This window comes from Castor canadensis, chromosome 1, assembly GCF_047511655.1.
Source record: "Castor canadensis chromosome 1, mCasCan1.hap1v2, whole genome shotgun sequence".
In the NCBI taxonomy this organism is placed as follows: domain Eukaryota; kingdom Metazoa; phylum Chordata; class Mammalia; order Rodentia; family Castoridae; genus Castor; species Castor canadensis.
Window position 1 is genome coordinate 85,992,821 of NC_133386.1, and position 21,557 is coordinate 86,014,377.

The window sequence follows — 21,557 nt, forward strand, 5'->3', positions numbered from 1 at the left end:
TGACTCACGTTGATTTCCTGTGCGTGGGTGTTACCTTCTAGGTTAATTCTTTTTGATCTAACCTTTTCTCTAGTACCTGTTCCCCTTTTCCTATTGGCCTCAGTTGCTTTAAGGTATCTGCTTTAGTTTCTCTGCGTTAAGGGCAACAAATGCTAGCTAGTTTTTTAGGTGTCTTACCTATCCTCACCCCTCCCTTGTGTGCTCTCGCTTTTATCATGTGCTCATAGTCCAATCCCCTTGTTGTGTTTGCCCTTGATCTAATGTCCACATATGAGGGAGACATACGATTTTTGGTTTTTTGAGCCAGGCTAACCTCACTCAGAATGATGTTCTCCAATTCCATCCATTTACCAGCGAATGATAACATTTCATTCTTCTTCATGGCTGCATAAAATTCCATTGTGTATGGATACCACATTTTCTTAATCCATTCGTCAGTGCTGGGGCATCTTGGCTGTTTCCATAACTTGGCTATTGTGAATAGTGCCGCAATAAACATGGATGTGCAGGTGCCTCTGGAGTAACAGTCTTTTGGGTATATCCCCAAGAGTGGTATTGCTGGATCAAATGGTAGATCGATGTCTAGCTTTTTAAGTAGCCTCCAAATTTTTTTCCAGAGTGGTTGTACTAGTCTACATTCTCACCAACAGTGTAAGAGGGTTCCTTTTTCCCCGCATCCTCGCCAACACCTGTTGTTGGTGGTGTTGCTGATGATGGCTATTCTAACAGGGGTGAGGTGGAATCTTAGTGTGGTTTTAATTTGCATTTCCTTTATGGCTAGAGATGGTGAGCATTTTTTCATGTGTTTTCTGGCCATTTGAATTTCTTCTTTTGAGAAAGTTCTGTTTAGTTCACATGCCCATTTCTTTATTGGTTCATTAGTTTTGGGAGAATTTAGTTTTTTAAGTTCCCTGTATATTCTGGTTATCAGTCCTTTGTCTGATGTATAATTGGCAAATATTTTCTCCCACTCTGTGGGTGTTCTCTTCAGTTTAGAGACCATTTCTTTTGATGAACAGAAGCTTTTTAGTTTTATGAGGTCCCATTTATCTATGCTATCTCTTAGTTGCTGTGCTGCTGGGGTTTCATTGAGAAAGTTCTTACCTATCCCTACTAACTCCAGAGTATTTCCTACTCTTTCTTGTATCAACTTAAGAGTTTGGGGTCTGATATTAAGATCCTTGATCCATTTTGAGTTAATATTGGTATAGGGTGATATACATGGATCTAGTTTCAGTTTTTTGCAGACTGCTAACCAGTTTTCCCAGCAGTTTTTTTTGAAGAGGCTGCTATTTCCCCATCGTATATTTTTAGCTCCTTTGTCAAAGATAAGTTGCTCATAGTTGTGTGTTACATATTGCTTTGTAATATAGTTTGAAGTCAGGTATTGTGATACCTCCTGCATTGTTCTTTTGACTGAGTATTACCTTGGCTATTCGTGGCCTCTTGTGTTTCCATATAAATTTAACAGTAGATTTTTCAATCTCTTTAATGAATGTCATTGGAATTTTGATGGGAATTGCATTAAACATGTAGATTACTTTGGGGAGTATCGACATTTTTACTATGTTGATTCTACCAATCCATGAGCATGGGAGATCTCTCCACTTTCTATAGTCTTCCTCAATCTCTTTCTTCAGAAGTGTATAGTTTTCCCTGTACAGGTCTTTCACATCTTTTGTTAGGTTTACACCTAGGTATTTGATTTTTTTTGAGGCTATTGTAAATGGAATTGTTTTCATACATTCTTTTTCAGTTTGCTCATTGTTAGTGTATAGAAATGCTAATGATTTTTCTATGTTGATTTTATATCCTGCTACCTTGCTATAGCTATTGATGATGTCTAGAAGCTTCTGAGTAGAGTTTTTTGGGTCTTTAAGGTATAGGATCATGTCATCTGCAAATAGGGATATTTTGACAGTTTCTTTACCTATTTGTATTCCTTTTATTCCTTCTTCTTGCCTAATTGCTCTGGCTAGGAATTCCAGTACTATGTTGAACAGGAGTGGAGATAGTGGGCATCCTTGTCTGCTTCCTGATTTTAGAGGAAATGGTTTTAATTTTTCTCCGTTAAGTATAATGCTGGCTGTAGGTTTGTCATATATAGCTTTTATAATGTTGAGGAACTTTCCTTCTATTCCTAGTTTACTTAGAGCTTTTATCATGAAATGATGTTGGATCTTATCAAAGGCTTTTTCTGCATCTATTGAGATGATCAAGTGGTTTTTGTCTTTGCTTCTGTTAATGTGGTTTATTACGTTTATTGATTTTCATATGTTGAACCACCCCTGCATCCCTGGGATGAAGCCTACTTGGTCGTGGTGAATAATCTTTTTGATGTGTTGCTGAATTCGGTTTGCCATTATTTTGTTGAGGATTTTTGCATCAATGTTCATTAAGGAGATTGGCCTATAGTTCTCCTTTCCATTGTTCATTTTAAAAACTAGACTTTTGAATTCTTCGTCTGGCATTTCAGCCATTTTGGTATCTTTTGATTTGGGTTTTTGAGCTTTTGGATGAGTCATATTTTTCATATTTCTTGTGTTTGTATGTTGCAATTTGCACATCTTTTGGTATAAATATCTCTCTCTCTTTTTTATTTTTAACTTTATGGGGTCTTCTCAGTAGCCTACTCTTGTGGTTATGATTTTCATTGCAGAGTTCAGGCTGCAGCTCCGCCAATGTTTTCACCCTAAGCTTCCCTGTCTGGTACAGCTTATGGCTTGTACTTCCCACCCAAGTAGATGTGTGTCCATGAATCTGAGTCTGAGTCACAACCAGTTTCCTGCATCCACATTGACTTTCAGGATGGTTTGTTTTAGCCAGTGAAAGAGGGGAGGACTTTGGGGTTTGCAGATATAAAAATGAGTGGTCTTTTGTTCTTCTCAGCTAGAAGATTTGACTGTTAGGCCTTTAAGATGATTCCCATTTATAGCACCAGTGAGTCAGGTAGGAAGTGCAGACAACCCCTTCTCTAGTGTCAGCTTGCTGCACAACCCCATCAGTTTGAAGATACACTTCAAATAATACACTTATTGCATGTATTAGCAAGAAAGAAAATGTGAAAAATGTGTTCAGAAATGATGAAACATTGTGCTTAAATCTTCTTTATCAATGTTTTTGTTCTGTAAGTTATAAATCAATAAACATCAACACGATTATGTATTTTTTTGCTGGAAAGTGAACTAATGAATTATGGTTATATTTCCTTTTTTGGTTGTCTTTTTTTTTTTTTTTGGCAGTATTGGAGTTTGAACTTAGGGCCTCAAGCTTTGAGGCAGGTACTGTACCACTTGAGCCACTCTGACAGTCCACACTTCCTTTTTTGTACAGTGTTTAGTTTCCCTTTGAATTTGTAAATCTTTCCCTCACCCCTTATTTTTGAGATAGGATCTCACTTTGTAACTTAGGCTGGTCTTGAACTTGAGATCCTTCTGTCTCTGTCTCCATCTCCTGAATGAATGCTGGCATTATAGCACTTTCCCTTTCATTTTACTTTATCACAGTCTCAATTTATTCCTTTATTTTTCATAAAGTATATGTTTTATCAAGAGTCCTTTTATGTCCTTGAGACCTTACTCCTAGAGTTTTTCTTGTTGGAATTTCTTTCTCCATTGCTCTGTGGGGTTATAAACATGTTTTTCTTTTTCTTGGCCTCTTTCTTGGTTTGCTAAATATGTCCTCCTTCAGTAACTTCTTAAGAAGAGTTTATAGAAGGCAAAGTTTCTAGGCCATTTCATTTCTGAAATCTACCTAAATCATTCTCAAATACATGAGTATAACTAGATATTAATTCATCTATAATATTTCTGAAATGTCATAAAATTTGAATATGTAAAATCAAATAGTATTACAACAATCTCTAGGATGTGGTATGTGCTCAAAATTGGCAATGAATGTTTTTCTCCCAAAATCAAGGGATAGAAGTAGGAGTGATCCTCCATTACCTCTAGTAATATCCACTAGTGAAAATTTTGTTTCCTAATCCTGCAACATTGACCTCAGTTCCGAGGTGTCAGTTCCAAGACAGGAATGCTTCAACTAGGGGACACTGCAGTGGTTCAATTAAACTCAAAAGTATGGTTCCTAATACTAGTGAATCAGCAGATAGAGAAGGGGTTACTCTACCAGCTGGAGTGATTGAATGATCCTAATTGTCAAGGGGTTGCCACTACAGAGTGGAGATAAAAGGAGTACTGGAACACAGAAGGTAACACCAGGGCATTTCTTGGTACTCTTGGGTCATATGATTAAAGCCAGTAGAAAACAACAATAGAGGGAGGAGTGCTAATGGCCCAGACTCTTCAGGAATGAGGATTTGGACCACCTCACCATGCAAAGAACCATTACCCCCGTGGTGTCATGTCATTTCTGAGGGCAAAGAAATGGCAGTGGAAGAAGGTATTTATAAATGTGACTAAAAACATAATGTGACTAAAGACAGAAATAAGAACTATAATGGCAAACAGACATTATAGTTCTTATTTTGATTTAAATACATTTATGTATGTATTAGCTGTAGTTTCCTTTTCCCTCTTATTCAACTACTATCTACTATGTGTTACTAGTAGTTAACCTTAAACTAAGTATTTGAGTCTTAGAATATAAAAAAGAGAATATGATTTATCTAGAAGAGGCAGAGGTACATCTAGAGATGGATGAAGGGACTATATGCTCCTTTGAAGAGAAAATTAAGGTGTCTTTGGTTGTATGACTTGGATAGTTGTATCATGTTAGGTGAAAGCAAACATGTAAATCCAAAAACCTATTTTTCTGTAAGTTTAAACCTTTCAGCAAATGTTCATTGAGAGAAGGAAGACATGAACAGGGAGATTGTATCAACTTAAAATCTGCACAAATGTGATTTAATAAAAAAAAAAACCCTAAGTGATTCTAAGTGTTTCTTGAAATGCAACATTATCAGCTAATCTTTTGGAGTCCCATATTTATTTGCCAGCTGAATTTATTGTCCACCGTTATGAAATGAAAGCTTGGGAATTTCAATCATCTAGCTTCTTTTACTCATCAGAGTACCATCAAGTCGCCCCTACTTATACACACTCTGTGGTCCACTGTCTGCTAACGTAAAGTGGAATCTCAGTCCCCACTCTGGACCTGCTGAATCAGCCTCTGCATCTTAATGTGATTCTCATACACATTAGAGTGTGAGAAGCACCCACCCAATTAGATCTTGGCACTTTGCCCATACTTGAACCCAATCCTCCTCTCTGAATGATAGAGGTGAGATCATCTTAGCAGCAGCAGCAGCTGTGTTAGGAACAGGATGTACCCAGGGATGGACTCAGACACTTCTCACCATACCCAAGTCCTGCATGTCCAGGAAGATGGTCACTAAGGATAGGCTGCCCCTAGGAGAGGACATAAAGGACGCCTGCAGGATTTTCACCAGGGTGAAAAAGGGCGGAACAGGAAAGGGAGGAAAACAAGTTCCTGGACTCTAAAAACCACAGTTTGTTTAGGTGCTACTTTCTCCCTTATTTAGCACATAGCTGTGCCATGAAACATCTCTTTGCTGAACTCTTTTTCCCGTTGCATTTTGCCTCATATTAAAATGTCCTCATCTAAAACTTCTCCATCAATTAGGAAGTTTTTAAGTTGTCAGGGACTGAATGTGCTTGTTTTCCAACAGTCTCTGGCAGTTTTCTGCTTTTTGTGTAGTCATGGTGAAATCTGAGTCATCTGAAGATGGTGGTGCCAAAGAGGGTGGCAGGGAAGAAGCCATAGACAAGCCAGGACAGAGAGGAGCTGAGGATCTGTAACTGTTGGGCACCACTGGCCTTCATTCCAACAGGAGTGCTACCCTGATCCTCACTGTATTTAGAGGAGGCACTCCAAGTTTTACCATTCTAAAGAATACCTTCCCTAGCAAATGTGTTTTGAGATAGCCTCAAGTGTAAACACATCTTCCCAGACAATTGTTTCTCAGAGTCCCAAGTGGCATCACCTAACCTTTATGCACATGCCAGATTTTTTTTCTTTCCCCTTCCTTTCTTCCCTCTCCCCAGTTCTGGGGATCCAGGGCCTTGCATCCTTCTTTGTAAAACTGGAGAAACTGTAACATTTTCTTGGATAGGAAAGCAATGTGCTTCAAGTTTTTGTTTTAAGGAAAAAAGTTTTTCTCTGTGTCCCCATTCATATACATTAAACAAGTACTCAGAAAATACACCCTGACTTGGTGTGTGGTGTATGTTTGCCATTTCTCTAAAATTCTGACTCATAGTCTGGAGGACAATGATTGATTTTTTTTTTTCACTTCACATAGCTGCTATGAATTTCTCCTCACAAGGATAGGCCTGTTTATTCACTCTGGGCATCGTTTGGAAAGCGCTAGTGTAAACAGCCCCAGGAACCCGGTGGGCCAGGAAGTGGGCGCCCTCTGTTCTCTGCGGGGTGTAGGGAAGGTGGGGCCAGGTTGGGCTGACCGCGTTTAGAAACCACTTTCTTAACCCCGCTTGGGATGGCGAGGAGTGCCAGAGAAGCGAAAAGCGCCACTGTGATGCGGGTGAGAGGGGTGGAGCCACCAAATCCTGTCTCAATTTAGATCGCTCCTCTTTTAAGGCGCGCCCATTTCAGATCGCTAAACCCGAGCCGAAGGGGAAAAACCGGGGAGGAGGTGGCCAGCCACACCCCGCCAGGCCCGCGAATTTCCCCGGCAGCCGACAGTCGCCCAAGCAGACGCCGCCGAGATGCTGGGCCAGCTGCCCCTGATCGCTGCTCACCTTCTCTGCGTGTGCACGGCCCTGGCCGCGGTCCCCGGGTAGGAGCGCGGGCGCGTGGCGGGTGCGGGACGGGTGCGGGACGGGAGCCCCGGGCGCGTGCGGTTGGCTCTGGGCTGTTTTCCCAGCCTGGGCCCGGGCTTGGGGACACTGCGCGGCCGCAGCCCCCCAGCCTGGCGCTGGCCTGGAGGTTTGACTATAGGTGGCTTTAGAGTGGCTCTCCGTGGGACAGTATCTCCACCCTTAAAGTTGATTGTCTCTCTACCCACAACTTTCTAAAGAAAGTAATTTTATTTTTAGTTCACGTTGCCTCGCCTTCTGCTTCTCAACTGTTTGCTCCTAAGCAGTGTGGCTTCTCTAAAAGACCTGATATATTTTCTTCTAAACAGGATGTCTGAACTTGGCATTGTCAAAATGTGACTGAGGTGACTGAAGTATAGGTTCAAGTGCAGGCATTGTAGGAAGATACCTAACAAGAACTTCTGCATAATAGAAAGTGCCCCATTCTTTTAAAGATTTTTGTAGGTGAGCCCTGACCTCTAGCTAAAGCAGAGAAAAAGGGCTGTTTTAGTGACTTTTATGTTCTGCTATGCTTGGAAATTTCACCAGTGGTAGTTTCTTTTCAAATTAATGATATCATTTAGATGATCCCTCCCAACCCCCGTATGTATGTCCAAGCATACATATTTGAATAGGAAACAAGCTAAATCCTAGTTTTTCTTTTTCTTTTTTTTTTTTTTTTTAAGCCAAGAAAATAATCACACCTAGATGAGGTTGTCTGTAAAGGAGAATCTTGGAGGCTTGTACTCTGTGGTAACTTCTGCACTCCCCAGCATAAGGCTTTCCCCATGGGTCCTCCTGTGCTGTTTATGGTTTGTAAGGCATGAGTAATAGCACAGGCCTTCTTCTAGTGTGGTCCCTGAGTTACTGCATTACAATTTCAGTGTTCTAGTAGCATTTCAATGCATTGCTAAGTAGGGCAGTGGGGCAGCGTTAATTATGACAACAGTACCAGGCACAGCATGGAGAGCCTCAGTATCTGTGAAATTTGAGGATCAAAAAAAGAATGGAGATGTGACGATAAGAAACTTTGCTTTCCCTCTGTTGGGAATTCTTTAGGCCCAGTTTTCTGGTGACAGCCCCAGGGATCATCAGGCCTGGAGGAAATGTGACGATTGGGGTGGAGCTTCTGGAACACAGCCCCTCACAGGTCACTGTAAAGGCAGAGGTGTTGAAGATGGCATCCAACCTAACTGTCTCTGTCCTGGAAGCAGAAGGAGTCTTTGAAAAAGGTAAGATAAACTGCATATCCTTATCTTTCTGCAGTCATAGTTAGAATATGTTAAAACCATGGGATAGGTAGCAGAACAGAAGAACCCAAATATACAGTGACTTACATTGGCACTCACGTGAAGTCTGACATGGTGTCCCCAGGTGCGTTTCCAAGTGTGGATTCTGGGACCCAGGTTCCTTCCATCTGTGGCTCCATTATCAGCATTATCAACAAGACTGCAGGGGGAGAGCATGGCATTTCATGGGCTGGCCTAGAATTGGATCATGACACTTCTCATTCTCAGATGGCAAGAAGGCTGGAAATGTAGCTTAGCATGTACCCTGAAGAGATAGAGTGTCGCTAAAAGCTAGTCTCTGACACAAAACCATAGTTATTGGATGAAGAAGATTTTAGTAAATAACCCATGGGAAGAAAAAAAAGCTACACAATAGTTAAAAAGTCCAGTTTTATGGAATATTTTTAAAGTTTTTAAAGTAGCAGGAAAAAATTAAGTGAAAGTGGGAGCCATTTGTGAAAGAACCAATATTTCTTGTTTCAAGATTGAGTTCTAGGGCTGGAGGTGTGGGTAAGTGGTAGAGCACCTGCCTAGCAAATGTGAGGCCCTGGGTTCAAGCTCAAGTACCTCCAAAAAAACCAAACCAAACCAAACACCAAATAAACAATCAAGTTTGAGTTCTAATCTGCTCCAGGATTACACCGGGCCAATGAAATACTAAGGGGAAAATAATTTTAGAGCTCGACATTTAAATACTGAAGATTTTTTTCATTAAAATGAATCTTACTATATTTTTTTCCTAGTTACAAGAACAATATATGCTCAGTGTTTGCAACTTATACTAGAAGTGGGGGAAATAAACTCGAATCAACCACAATTCCACCATCCTCAAATCAACATAAATCCATCATCCCCAAATAAACACTATTAGCTAGAAGCATATTTAGATATTTGTTAGAGGCCAGAAACTGAGGCATCAGTTCTTATAATGTTAAGAGTTATCTTTAAAAAATAATTTAAGAGCACATAATGAAAGTTCTTTACATAAATATTTATCCTCTAATGGCATAGAGAAATTAACACCATCATCAAAGGACATGATGTTTATCTCAGAGTTTACCTACATCTGTGGATCTTTCTCCACTGGAAATTGATTAGAGGGTAAATTTCAGATAGGAGTCAAGAAGAGGGGAGTGTTTGCAGTGCCCACGCCACTTCGTTACCTACATAGCAATGTCAGGGAGGTGGGGGGCTTTGTTTTCCTGGAGAGGAAGTGTAGGTTAGTTCTTAAATCTGGGCTTGAGTCCTAGCACTACTGTCATTCTAGTGAAGTGGTCCTGTGCATTTTCCTCATCTGTAAAGTTCAAGTAATGAAACCAACCTACCTGGGTAGTTATAAAGTTAAAAACAGTATGTAGCACCTATTAGGCACTTGATACCCAACAAATAGTAATATTATTAGTGGTAATAATACTTCAGAAGATGCAGAAAGTATCATGTCCTCTTAACACAGGGCCAGACCTCAATATACTGAAAGTGAATGAACCCTTGTCATATGAGTATAGCCAAATAAAATATCGAAGCATTAAATCACAGGAGATAACACTTAAGGTGGTTCCACATTTATTATTTATTCATTAAGAATTTATAATTTTGGCTTGAGGAATAAGGTAGGAGGTGTAGAATAACATGGATGATTTTGATAACTATTGGCCTTTGCTTGGACATTCACATACTCTTATTCTAGATTGTCCTACTATCATCTTTTCTACAATTTCTTTTTATTAGTTTCTCTCCTGTAGCAAATAGTACTTTATTGGGGGGTACATGTTATTGTGGCTTGGTTTTAAATTTTATTGTTAGACTTTTGTTTTGGGAAAAGTATCCCTCACATACTCAAGACTGGATTGGACAACCCTGTCCAGGTTACAGAATGGATCTATGAAAAGGGAGATGCGAAAATGCTGCTTTCCCCATTGGGTGTTTTTTGATTGTGGACATACAGTGTCATTGAAACTGTCGTTGCTTGGAGCACTGTCCCTCTTTGAAAGGAGAATGTTACTATACTATTAGAGGCTGTACATATTGTTCTCAGAGCAGATGCTTCCTGTAATGGTAGGATGTAGGGATCAAGACATTTCTCTCTACTTATCCTCACATCCTTTGGTTTATCTGATGTCTCCAGTTGCAACAATATGTAGATAAATTAGGACTTCTAAATCTGTGGGGTCTGGATATTTGCAGAATTAAGTTTTGTTTTGTATTTTTTCCCATCACATAAAACAAACAAATAAATACATTTTAGATTGGGTTGCTCTATCAATTATGGTCCCCTCCAAAAAAAGGTTAGTTTTAGTAAAGATTTACCTTCTAGCAGCGCTAGAGAGAGACTGTTTTTGAGCTGCCTGTTTCCAGGAGTCCTGGACCTCTTAGAAATCCCTGGCGTGGGAGTGTTTCACCACAACCAGAATGTATATCTAGGTTAATTTGTGTTAGAAATAGTAGTAACTAAAGGATTCAGATTGTAGGATGTACTTTAATAATGGCATAAAAGTATGACTTTTTCTCAGGAATGAGCTCATTTGTTTGACAGATACAGAGGAAATTTTATTTTCATTTCCATGCTGGAGGCCACCAGCATTGGTTGCATTACAATTATTAAAATTATAATTAAAAGTTTTTACAATTTTTAAAACACGTTAATCTGGCCAGGTGTGGTGGAGTGTGCCTGTAATCCCAGTACACAGGAGGCAGAGGCAGGAGGATTATGAGTTGGAGGCTAGCCTGGGCTACATAGCAAGGCCCTGTCTCACAAACAAATAAACAAAGGGAAAAAAAACCCAAAAAAGAAAATCAAACCTGTGTTTATTGGGGATTGTTTTTATAGGTTTTTTTTTGTGTGACAGCCCTTTAGAAAAAGTTTTCAGAGTTCTGTGCAGGCCTTTCAATGCCTCTGTAGTGTGAGATTCTAATTTGGTCAGGTGTTCTTGTCATTATCACCTTTGTTACTCCTACCACCACCAGCACCAGCACCAGCCGTATTATCACCTCATCTCTATGGTGGACACAGGTGGGTTCATTCTTACCTTCCTTTCTATAAAAGAGGAAGTTCGATAAACATAACTGACAAAGTTCAGTGAAAGCTTACCAAGAAATGAATGCCAGAAGGAAGAAAGTGGAATGACTCTCCTCTTGTGAAACCTTCCCTTTTCTCTTTCCTTACTGGTTTTTATCTCTTTCCCACTGGAGCATTGCCAAGTCAAGAATAAAGGTTAAGAGCATTTTAATTCACAGATCATAAATAAGAGCTCTGTTTGCATCTGTTAAGGCATATGAAAAATACGAATTATTGTGACGTCCCTGCAATAATAATCTCTTTTTTATTTTCCTTTCTCTTTCTATAATTTGAAATTTGCATAATTATAATTAAAAATCTTTACAATTTTAAAAAAATACATTGAAATCATGAAAAGGAGCAAGATTTATTCCTTTTCAAGTAACAAAGACTATAACCTTTCCCCAATGAATGAATTGATTGTTGCTGGCTTCATGTAATCTTGATTTAAGGAGAATCAGCCATCTGAGACATTTGGGGACTCTGCGGGAACATCTCTGTTGAGTGCTGCTGGTCCGGAGGCACTGTTTTTTTTTTTTTTTTAATTCCACCAAGTTCACTTCTTCCCTCCCACCAAGGCACTGGGATGAGACACTCTCCATGTCTACATGCTCAGATAACTTGCTTTTTGTTTTTGTCCTGAAATCTTGGAGAGTGACTAGAGTATGTTCATCTTTTATTTTTTAAGAATTAAAACTCTATCTTGTCCTTTATTATCTTTCTTATGTTGACTATGGGTATTTTGTCTTCCATTTTGGCCCAGTAAGGGTGAGAAGTTTTTTTTTTTTATTCATGCCATTTTTTTTATTGCTTTATTATTCATATGTGCATATAAGGCTTGGGTCATTTCTCCCCCCTGCCCCCACCCCCAAGGGTGAGAAGTTTTTAAATTTTAAGATATTAGCTGAACAACTAAAAAAACCAAAATAAAACAAAACATCATCCAGTTTAGTTAGGAAGGCTTTCTGGTGGAAACAAAGCTCGTAAACTACCTTTCCTGCTGCATAGATCAAAATCAGTAGCATGGCTTTTCTGAAAGTAGATTAATTAGTGTAGTGTGTAGGCAGATCTCCCAGGGCAGGTTTTCACAGGCAGTTCTGTTGGTGGAACCTAGTCTGAACCCGTAGTTACGTGAGAATTATTTTTAAAGGGTGTGGGCTCTTTATTCGCATGGCTTTGCTATTGTGTGGGATCTATATTAACAGGTCGGTGGAGCCTGAGGATAAAGGACCATAGTATAGTAGATGTGCTTGGTTTTGGAGCCAGGTTACCTGGCTGCAGGTGCTGCTATTGCACTTGATGGTTGTGCAGCTGTGAGAAGTCATGAGCTCACCAGGCTTCACTTTTATTGTCTGAAAAATAGTAGCTTCTGCCTTATACGATTATATGGTTGTTGTGAGGATTAAATGAAGTAACATACTTAAAGCATTCTACCCAGTGGAATTTTTGAGAAAATGGTACCTATTGTTATTAGAAAAGAACAGAAATAATTCATGTCAAAGGCAATTATTAATCACCTATTGGGACGATCTTGAACAGGGAGTGCTGTGACCTGTCACTATGTGGAAATGGGAAGAGATTCAACACAGGAGATACTGAGTTTCCTCATAGTGCTGGGGACTTCAATGTGCAATATTTAACTTCTACAAACCTATGAAGTAGGCATTGTTATCTTCATTTTGGAGATGAGGAAACAAGCAAAAAGAGAACAATTAATTTTCTGAGTTAAATAATGGTGAAACCTGAACTTGAAGTTAGTTCTGTCTGAGGTCCAGAGATTATAAAGTTTTCTATTGTCTGGAAGGGAATGAACTATTTTTAATTGCTTCATTTTGGGATATTGATGCAATGTTGTATAGTCATCATCTTTTAAGATCATTTTTCACATTTGTTTGTAGTACTTTAGACTTGGATCTAATGAAATGTAATGCAAAGTGAGCCAGGTGTAGTGGAGAACTTCTGTAATTCCAGTACTTGGGAGGCTGAGGCAGCAGGATTGTGAGTTTGAGGCCAGCCTGGACTACATAGTGAGTATGAGGCCAGTCTGGGCTACATAGCAAAATGTCTCAAAAAAAAGAATTGCAAGATGAAAGGCCAGTTCTTCTCTTAATTTATTATGAACTTCATGGAGTTTTGGATCCTGAAAGGCCCTCAAAGATAAGCCAACTCAGTTACCTAAGTTATGGCTGAGGATACTGAGGAGAGACATGAAGTGTGGCAACTTATCCAAGGTCAAAATGGTTATTGGTGGCAAAACTGGAAACAGATTGTAGTTCTCCAGGTTTGTAGCTCACTGTTATTTCCATTATCCTCTAGGAAACTTTCCTAATATATGGGCAGCTGTGTGTAAGACCCAAGATATATTTGCAAATGTTGATTTTCTGATATGGAAGAAAATAAGGCTAGGGAGCTTAAAATGCTGACTTGCATGTTTGTGCATGTGTCTTATTTCAGCTCAAGTTGGAGTTGCTTTTTCTGGAGTAATAGTTCTGATAACGGATGGGGATTGGTCTAGTAGCATCATAGATCTTTGAAAAGCTATATTCTAGGGCTGGAGATATGGCTCAGTGGTAGAGTACTTGCCTGGCACACACAGGGCCCTGAGTTCAACTCCCAGCACCACCAAAAAAAAAGAAAAGAAAAGCTATATTCTATTGTATTTCTCAAAGTGTGAACTGTGCTTATTAAAAGTGCAGATTCATGACCACCTTCAGGTCATGGGTGAGGTACAGGAATCTCAAGTCTGTTCAGTCATGGCCACAGGGGATTCTTGCCTACTAGTATCTCACAAATTGTACTTGACCAAGTGCTGGGATGCCTGAGCACAAGAGACATGTCCTTGCAAGCCCTGGTGACTCATGGCAGCCGAGAGAAGGCCCCTCCTGGATTTCCGCAGGTGCCTTTCAAGCAGCCCCCAACCCTAAGCATTGATGTTAATTTTCAGCAGTGGGAAAACATGTCTTGGGGTTTGCTTGTGAATTAATGATGGAGAGAAGATGAAAGTAAACATACTCATTCTTTAAACTTCAAGTTAAACATTCATGGCTCCTCTTCTAATGCTGAATGAGTCACTGTCCTAATGACTCACTGAAGGCTTGTGGTGGAAATAGAAATCAGACCCTGTAAGAATTTGGTCTGGGCTACTGTTGATCATTTACGTTCTGTTAAGATGGCTTTCTAATGTTGAAACAAGTCATTTCCTAAAGGTGTTTTCCTAATATCAATTTGGTATTCATTTTTTTGAAGTGTGAAACATGAATGAATGGGGGATGGGCGTGAATAAGTGGAAGCATAGAACTGGAGATTCCAGAAGAATAATGCATAATATTAAAAAGTACAGAGAGGTGGAGCAGTGGGTAGTAAGTCATAGTAGATAGGAGAAGGAGTTCTGGAGTGCTATTGTGCAGTAGGGTGACTTAGAAAACATAATATTATACTGTATATCAAAAAGCTAAAAAGGATTTTGGAAGTTTTTATCATAAAGAAATGATAATGTTTGAAAAGATAGATATGTTTAGCCTGATTTAAGCATTACATAATGTATATAAGTATGGAAATATCACTTTGTACACCATGGATATGTATTTTTTATTTTTTAAAAGCTAAATTAAAATTTAAAAAGATTTCTGGCTTGGAAGTCTGGGTAATTGCTAATACTACACCGCCTCCCTCCCCCCACCCAAGTGCAGAACACTGGAGGAGTTTTTACTTCTTGTTTGTGGATGTATAAAAAATTCAATGTGGTTTGCAAATAGTGCTCCCTGTGTATGACTCTGTGTCTGGTACTGTTACCTTTTCCTTCCAGAGGGTTACAGATGTCCATTCATAAGTGTCCCAGCTCTGTTGACATATTGGGCATTTGGTGGGAACCATTATTTCACATTCTAGAAGAGAGAAGGGCGTGCTGGAGGAAAGAGCTGATAGTTGGGAGAGGCAATTATAAGGAGGTTACAGTTTTTGTATGTGTTTACTGAAAATAGGCTTCCTTCTGCTCTGAATGTGAGTTTGGGTGGTGGAGGTATCCAGCAGATAATTTCGAAATTGTAGCTGTGGCAAGAACTTAAGGCATTGTCTTCACCGAGACAGACAATTTTTGGAACCGTGAGAACACATGAGATGTATACAAGAAACAGTGTAGGGGAAGAACAAAGTTGAAGGCAAAAGCTCAGGAGTCAGAGATGAGTGGATTGATGATGGTGAAGAGAGAGTTCTAAGAAGGTACTTATGTGTACCCATACCGACCTCTAACCTCACCCTTTCAACTGCTGGGATTACAGGTGTGTACCACCATACCTGGCTTGAGAAGGAAGGCTTTAATAGTACCAAGAAGCCCAGAAGATCAAAGAAGAGAAAATGAGAACGGAGGAAAGAATGTAGGTGACCCAAAAGTGAATGTTGGGTGAAAATGCAAGTTTTAAGGAAAAAACAGGTGGTGAGAAAATATCAGAAAGTGATTCTACTTTTTAAAGTAGTTTAGGAAGAGAGGTGGATGGTTTCTTAAGGCACAGTCAAGAGATAAAAGTGGTAATGCAAAGAAGAGGGGTAAATAACTCATGGGACAGAAGTGGTGGGATTGTGAGTTGGATTATTTTTAAAAAAAATTTGTTTGCTCTCTTTCTCTCTGTTTCTCTCTTTTCTTTCTTTCTCTTCTCTTTTTTGGGATGGGACTGGGGTTTGAACTTGGGCTTCATGCTTGCAAAGCAGGCACAATACTGCTTGAGCTACACCTCCAGAGAATTTTACTCTGGTTATTTTGGAGGTAGGGGGCCTCATGAACTATTTGCTAGGCTGGCCTCGAACCACAATCCTCCCAATCTCAGCTTCCCAGTCTATCTTCCTTCCTTCCTTCCTCCCTCCCCCACTCCTCCCTTCCTCCCTCTCCCCTCCCTTTCCTCCCTTTCCTCCCTTTCCTCCCTTTCCTCCCTCTCTCTTTCTCCGTCTCTCACTCTCTTTCCAGTGTCTTGACATGTAATCCATGCTGGCTTGGAACTTGCTTTGTATCCCAGGGTGGCCTCAAACTCAAGATCCTTCTGCCTCAGCCTCCTGAGTGAAGGGATTATAATAAGTGTGCACCACCACACCCAGCACCCCTTTTTCATTTGATGAAAGAAAGGAATAGAAGAGAATGAGTAAGGGAAGAAATATTTTGAAGTATAAAATTGAGATGAACAATAAAATTAAAGTGCAATTTTAGGAAAACTTTGCCACATGTACCTTCTTCTACCTTTATAGAATGTGGGGATAAACATAGTGTTACATCAGAAAGAGAAACACAAGAGAGGAAATATTCCCTGGCAGTGCCCTAACCTGGATCACTACTGGACTATGGGAAATTAGAATGCAAAGACTGGAACTTATATTGGTACCTGGGAAGGTAGCAGGGAATAAAAAGAAAAAAGCTGTTTGTGATGATATTGTGTCCTCCCTGAAAGGTGAGATGATGGAGTAGAGTTCCTTTATTACTGCTATGATTGTCAGTGGAAGAAGTGGCATTACAACTTGACATCTCTTGGTCTAGGTTATTATGACCTCATACAAAGGTATAGTGACAGAATGTGAGGAAGAGGATTACAGTGGATCCTGGTCTTGCTTTACCTCTTCTACCCTTTACTTCCCTTAGGAAAGTTTATGAAGGGTGAAATTGGTCAGAAAAGATTGGTGGGGAGAATAGCAGTAGGTGGCTGGTGGGAAGATCTGTGAGTCTTTTTGTTCTGAGGAAATGATTCACAAATGAAAATCTAAAAACCAGAGTGGTAAAGCAGTTGGAAATAAACGGAAAAGAAGGTTTTTTTTTTTTTAAGACTATCTGGTAGCTTCCTTTTGGCAGAGCAATGTTAGGAATTTGCATTTATGAAAATGCAGCAGGAAAAATGATTTTATATTACAGACTTAAATTTTGCTTAAATATGTGTCAAACCTTCTCAAGAACATAAAGATGTGCCATTTATTATTTTGAGCAGTTTAAACTTTTATTATGTGCCACATTATATGTGGCACAATTCTGGTTGACAAATATTAATGACCACACAAAATTCTTTTCCCTGTGCTCTTCCTAGGGAAGCAAAGTAGGCTTCATTTCATGTGCCAGCTTGAGTTGATGGTAGAGGCTGGTTTTAGTGCTGTGTGGACAGTTTCAAAGTCAAATTGGGCTTATTGGACTAGAGAGCTGGAAGAGTTAGCTGTGTCTGCTACTGGGAGCAGGGAATGTGGTATGAATGCCAGTGCTGTGGATGATTAATGAGGTTGAAGAGGGATGGTTGTCTTTTACATGGCTGCATATGGGCTTGCGATAATAACACAAATGAGAGAGAAAAGATGAAAGTTCTTGTATCTAGGTACTAATATGAGTGCAGCGAGGCATGGAGGAGGGACAGGAATATATTTAGACTACTATTTTGGAAGGAATAGCTAGCTGGGTTTTTCCTATACCATTTGGGTACATTTGAGGCACAGTGGGTTAGGGTGAGAGTTCTGGAGCCACATTGAAATTGAACTCTTATGTCATCAAATAATAGTACCTACCTTATAGCATTGTTGTAGCTGTTAAATGAAATAGTGCTTCAGAGCTGAACCATGTAGCTGCTGGTTGCAGGTAGTTTTCCAGTACTTTAAATGTGGCTCGGGTAGGTTGAGTTGGTCTATGAATAATAGAATAAGCACTGTGTTTTGAATACTTGGTACCAAAAATGCAACAAAATTCATAATATTTCATATTGATTGCATGTTTGATGATAATACATTGGACATAATGGGTTAAATAAAATATGCTATAAAATTAATTTTACCCATTCTTTTTTTCTTTTCTTAATGCATTGCTCTAAAACATTTATCACTATCTGCATGTAGTAAATACTCAGGGAACATTAGCTACTTTTTACCTAGCATTTCCCAGTGGCAGATGCAAATGTCATCCTTCTTAGTATAAGCCAAGGCTCTCTGTTGATGACTTATTTTGGCTTGAGTGAATCTTCATCCTTATTCCTCAAGGAAGGAGGAGGAATCTCTGAAAGCTTTTTTTATACTTCAGTGGTGTCACTTTTTTCTGTAAAGCATAAATAATGTAAGTTTTGCTGACCTTGTGGTCTATACTCCAGCACAAACAGTGCCTTTGTAGCTTGAAGGCAACCACAAAGATAAGTGAGCATGACTGTGCAGCAACACAGTTTGCTTATGGATGCTGAAATTTGCAGTTTGTATAATTTTTACTTATCATGAAATAACATTCTTCATTTGCTTTTCCCCCCTTATTTAAAAATGCAAAATCAAGGTAGGAGGGTTGAGGTTGAAGGCCAGCCTAGACCTTATCTGAAAAGCAAACTAAAGGCAAAAGAACTGAGACCCTTAAGCAGTAGAGCTCAAGTGTGAGTTCCTGAGTTCAATCCTTAGTACTGGGGTGGAAAAAACCAAACCAAACCGAACCGAACCAAACCAAACCAAACCAACCAAACAAAAACTCCCAAATCATTTGTAGTTCATGAGCTATACAAAAAACAGGTGTGGGCCAGCTTTGGTCTATAGGCCATAGACTGCCCTGCTTGCCTTAATGAATGCCCTACACATTTAGCAGGAGGAACTTTTCCTCCTGATACTTGGTTTTTTCATTTGTATTGAACCTAACATTTATTTTATACTGTCACATTTTATTTATTTTACTATTAGTGAGTTTTTGTTTGATCAGATTTCCTGAGTGCTCTAAATAGAATAAGGCCTTGTGTCTGCAACTCATATTTATTAGGGAATTTGTAAGCAAGGAGAAGCAGGAGAGAAAAAACCCAAAGGATCATTTTCTTGCTTGAAAGTGACATTAAATTTTAGTGGAAAATGTGTTTTAAAGTTTTATCTTCCACAGATTTGTGGGGGCAACCTCTCTTCATGTTGTCCATCTGCAGATCAAAGAATAAGCTGCACAATGAGAAAATATTTAATAAATGGGTAAAGAGGTCAAAATTGTTAGCTAAAAATAGTAATAATAATCTTAAATCTATTACTGCACGTGGCTGAGTAGCAAGAACTGCCAATGACAATTAACCCTCAAGCACTAAGTCAGGCGTGTGTGTGTGTGTGTGCGTGTGCGTGTGTATGTGTGTGTGTGCGTGTGTGTGTGTGTGTGTGTGTGTGTGTGTGTGTGTGTATGTATGTGTATGGTGGAAGATCGTTTTTCCTTTCATGGAGAGTATTTCTGGATCTAGTTGCATTTCCAATTACACACTCTTCTTTCACTTCAACATTTCCCAGAACTATCTGTGAGGACAGATGTCAGAAGAGGCAGCATATGGTATTGCAGACTGTGTTTAAAAAGTTAAGAAAAGGTTAGTTTTTGTGTATGCTTATTACACAATTTAAAAATAGCTTTGACTGTATTTGTAAACCAAACGGCCAGTTTTCAGGCTATGCCAAGTGTGAAGCCTTAAAACAAGGTTTCTTTTGAGTTGCTGAGGTGATATGGGAAAAGAGACAACATGGAAAAGGTTCTGAGATTGATTTTGGTGGCACAGGAACACGATCCAGTTTTACACAGTTATCTAGAACAGCACTAAGAAGAACTTTACATAACAGAGTGCATCTTTGGTCAGTGATTTAGAAGCGTGCCAGGCACATTTTCAAGAGGTAGTGACTACTTCCCATGTCCAAGTGAAGCCTTGCCAAAAGGGAGAACACTGTTCACAACAGTTTGCAAATATGATCTATTTAATTCTCAACCTAGTAACAGCAGAGAAAGAGATTATTATTCCTCATCTACACTCCCTCTACCTCTAGTTTTATGTTTTAGTGATGTAAATTATTGCTGAAATGTTAGGACTTTCAAATAGATACTATGCTAAGACTTAGTAAGTGCCTAGGAAATTCTAAGATGTATTTTTAAATTTAGAGAGAAGACAACAAATGAGAAAAAGTGAAGTATTTAAAATTGACCTTTTAATAAGGATCAGTGAGACTAGTGAGTAGGCCTCAAGTTGGATCTCTCTACATATCCAGCAAGAATTAGAGGTGGGTGAGACAACTCTGCCCTACATTCTCGATTTTGGGTGGAGTATTTAATTCTGGCTCGGTGTCTTTCCTAGTTCTGTGACTGATGCCATGTGTCTGCAGTGGGTCCCAGGAATGCAGTCAACCAACTCTTCTCTCTAATAAGAAAACTCTTCAAAAGTTTGCTGTAACAGCAACATTAAAAAAAAAAAAGTTCTACTGTGAAATGAGATTTCCTGCACTTCAGATCTGGTGAACTTGTTTTGAATTACCAAAATGCTTGTCCTTCAGTTAATCAGATTACGAGATTTATTTGGATTGTAGACTCCCAGCTGCTTTCTACTTTCTCCTTGTTTGATGTCATTTGGATAAAAATAAAACCCCACTCCCTGACCCCTCCTAGTCTTTGTGAATTTGCTGGCAGTGGGAGGTAGACATGTCAGACCTGGGCAGAAAGGAAACACATTGTTTCCTCCATTAACTGACCTGACAGAATAGTCAATGTTTGATGATTTATCCTAAAGTAACAAAAAATAAGTACCTCTCAGTAATGAGGGTGCTGGTTTGTGGGGGCACAGCTCACTTCACTTTAAATTTTTCCATTTTATTCCAGCATGGGACACTGGTGGATGCTGTGCTGTACCACCAGGTCCCCCTGTAGGACAAAGGACTTCTTCCTGAAGGCTGTTGGGAGCATCTCCCCCCACCCCCCAACTCAGTCAGTGGTTGTTTGCCACTGCATCAGCTAGAGAGTCCCCTTCCCCAAGGCCAATATAAGCTGCAGAATCCACAGGTTCTGGTGACCCATTAAAGTAGAGTTGAGGCAAGAAAGGCATTCAAGATAAGTGAGATTTTAAACTTCCATGACTGAGGAGGTAGGGATAGCGACACTCACAAACAAGTCATGCAGGCTGTGGAACTTTGACAGTAATAACGGTCTGGGCAATAAAAGAACAAGAGTGAATGGCAAATTGTTCAGAGTCAGGGCAAAGTGGTGGTTGAGAACTCAGACCAAGACCAAGGCTGCTTGGTGCGAACCTTGGCCCCACCACTTCTTGTCTGTGCCACCCTGGCTAAGTTCCTTCATGTGTTGGTGGCTCAGGATAAGGATAATAATAATATTACTTAATAGGATTGTTGTGAGAGTTAAGCCAGGATTGTTGTAGGGAAAAATCTCTGTTCGCTAACCTGTTAGTTTTTTTTTAGGCCCTAAGCGAATGCAAGCATGTCTCTAAACAGATAGGTACACTTGGGTAGGATGTAAGTCAGCAGTTTACACCTGAGACATAGTTGACACAAGCGGGTGAACGTTCTGTACAGATGGTCTGAACAGGTATTGAACATCACTAACCTTTTAATTTTAATGGGATACTTACATTAGACACTGAATTGAAGTGAAGTTGAAAAGCCCTACAAAATAGCAGCCACTAAATTTGGAGAAACCTTCCA

The 21,557-nt window shown here is 39.6% G+C and overlaps 1 protein-coding gene across 5 annotated transcripts in view; it reads left to right on the plus strand.

Moving 5' to 3' along the window:
• The window catches only part of Cd109 (CD109 molecule), a 254,922-nt gene that overhangs the window by 21,742 nt on the left and 211,623 nt on the right, over positions 1–21,557 (plus strand). For 3 of the 5 annotated variants that reach the window (XM_074079291.1, XM_074079280.1, XM_074079297.1), the window contains exons 1-2: positions 6,395–6,778; positions 7,857–8,029. In XM_074079291.1, the coding sequence (XP_073935392.1) occupies positions 6,708–6,778; positions 7,857–8,029 (244 nt within the window). In that variant the 5' untranslated portion in view covers positions 6,395–6,707. Of the gene's footprint in view, positions 1–6,394; positions 6,779–7,856; positions 8,030–21,557 lie in introns of those variants that run through there. The other 2 variants (XM_074079282.1, XM_074079300.1) reach the window with 2 other exon arrangements.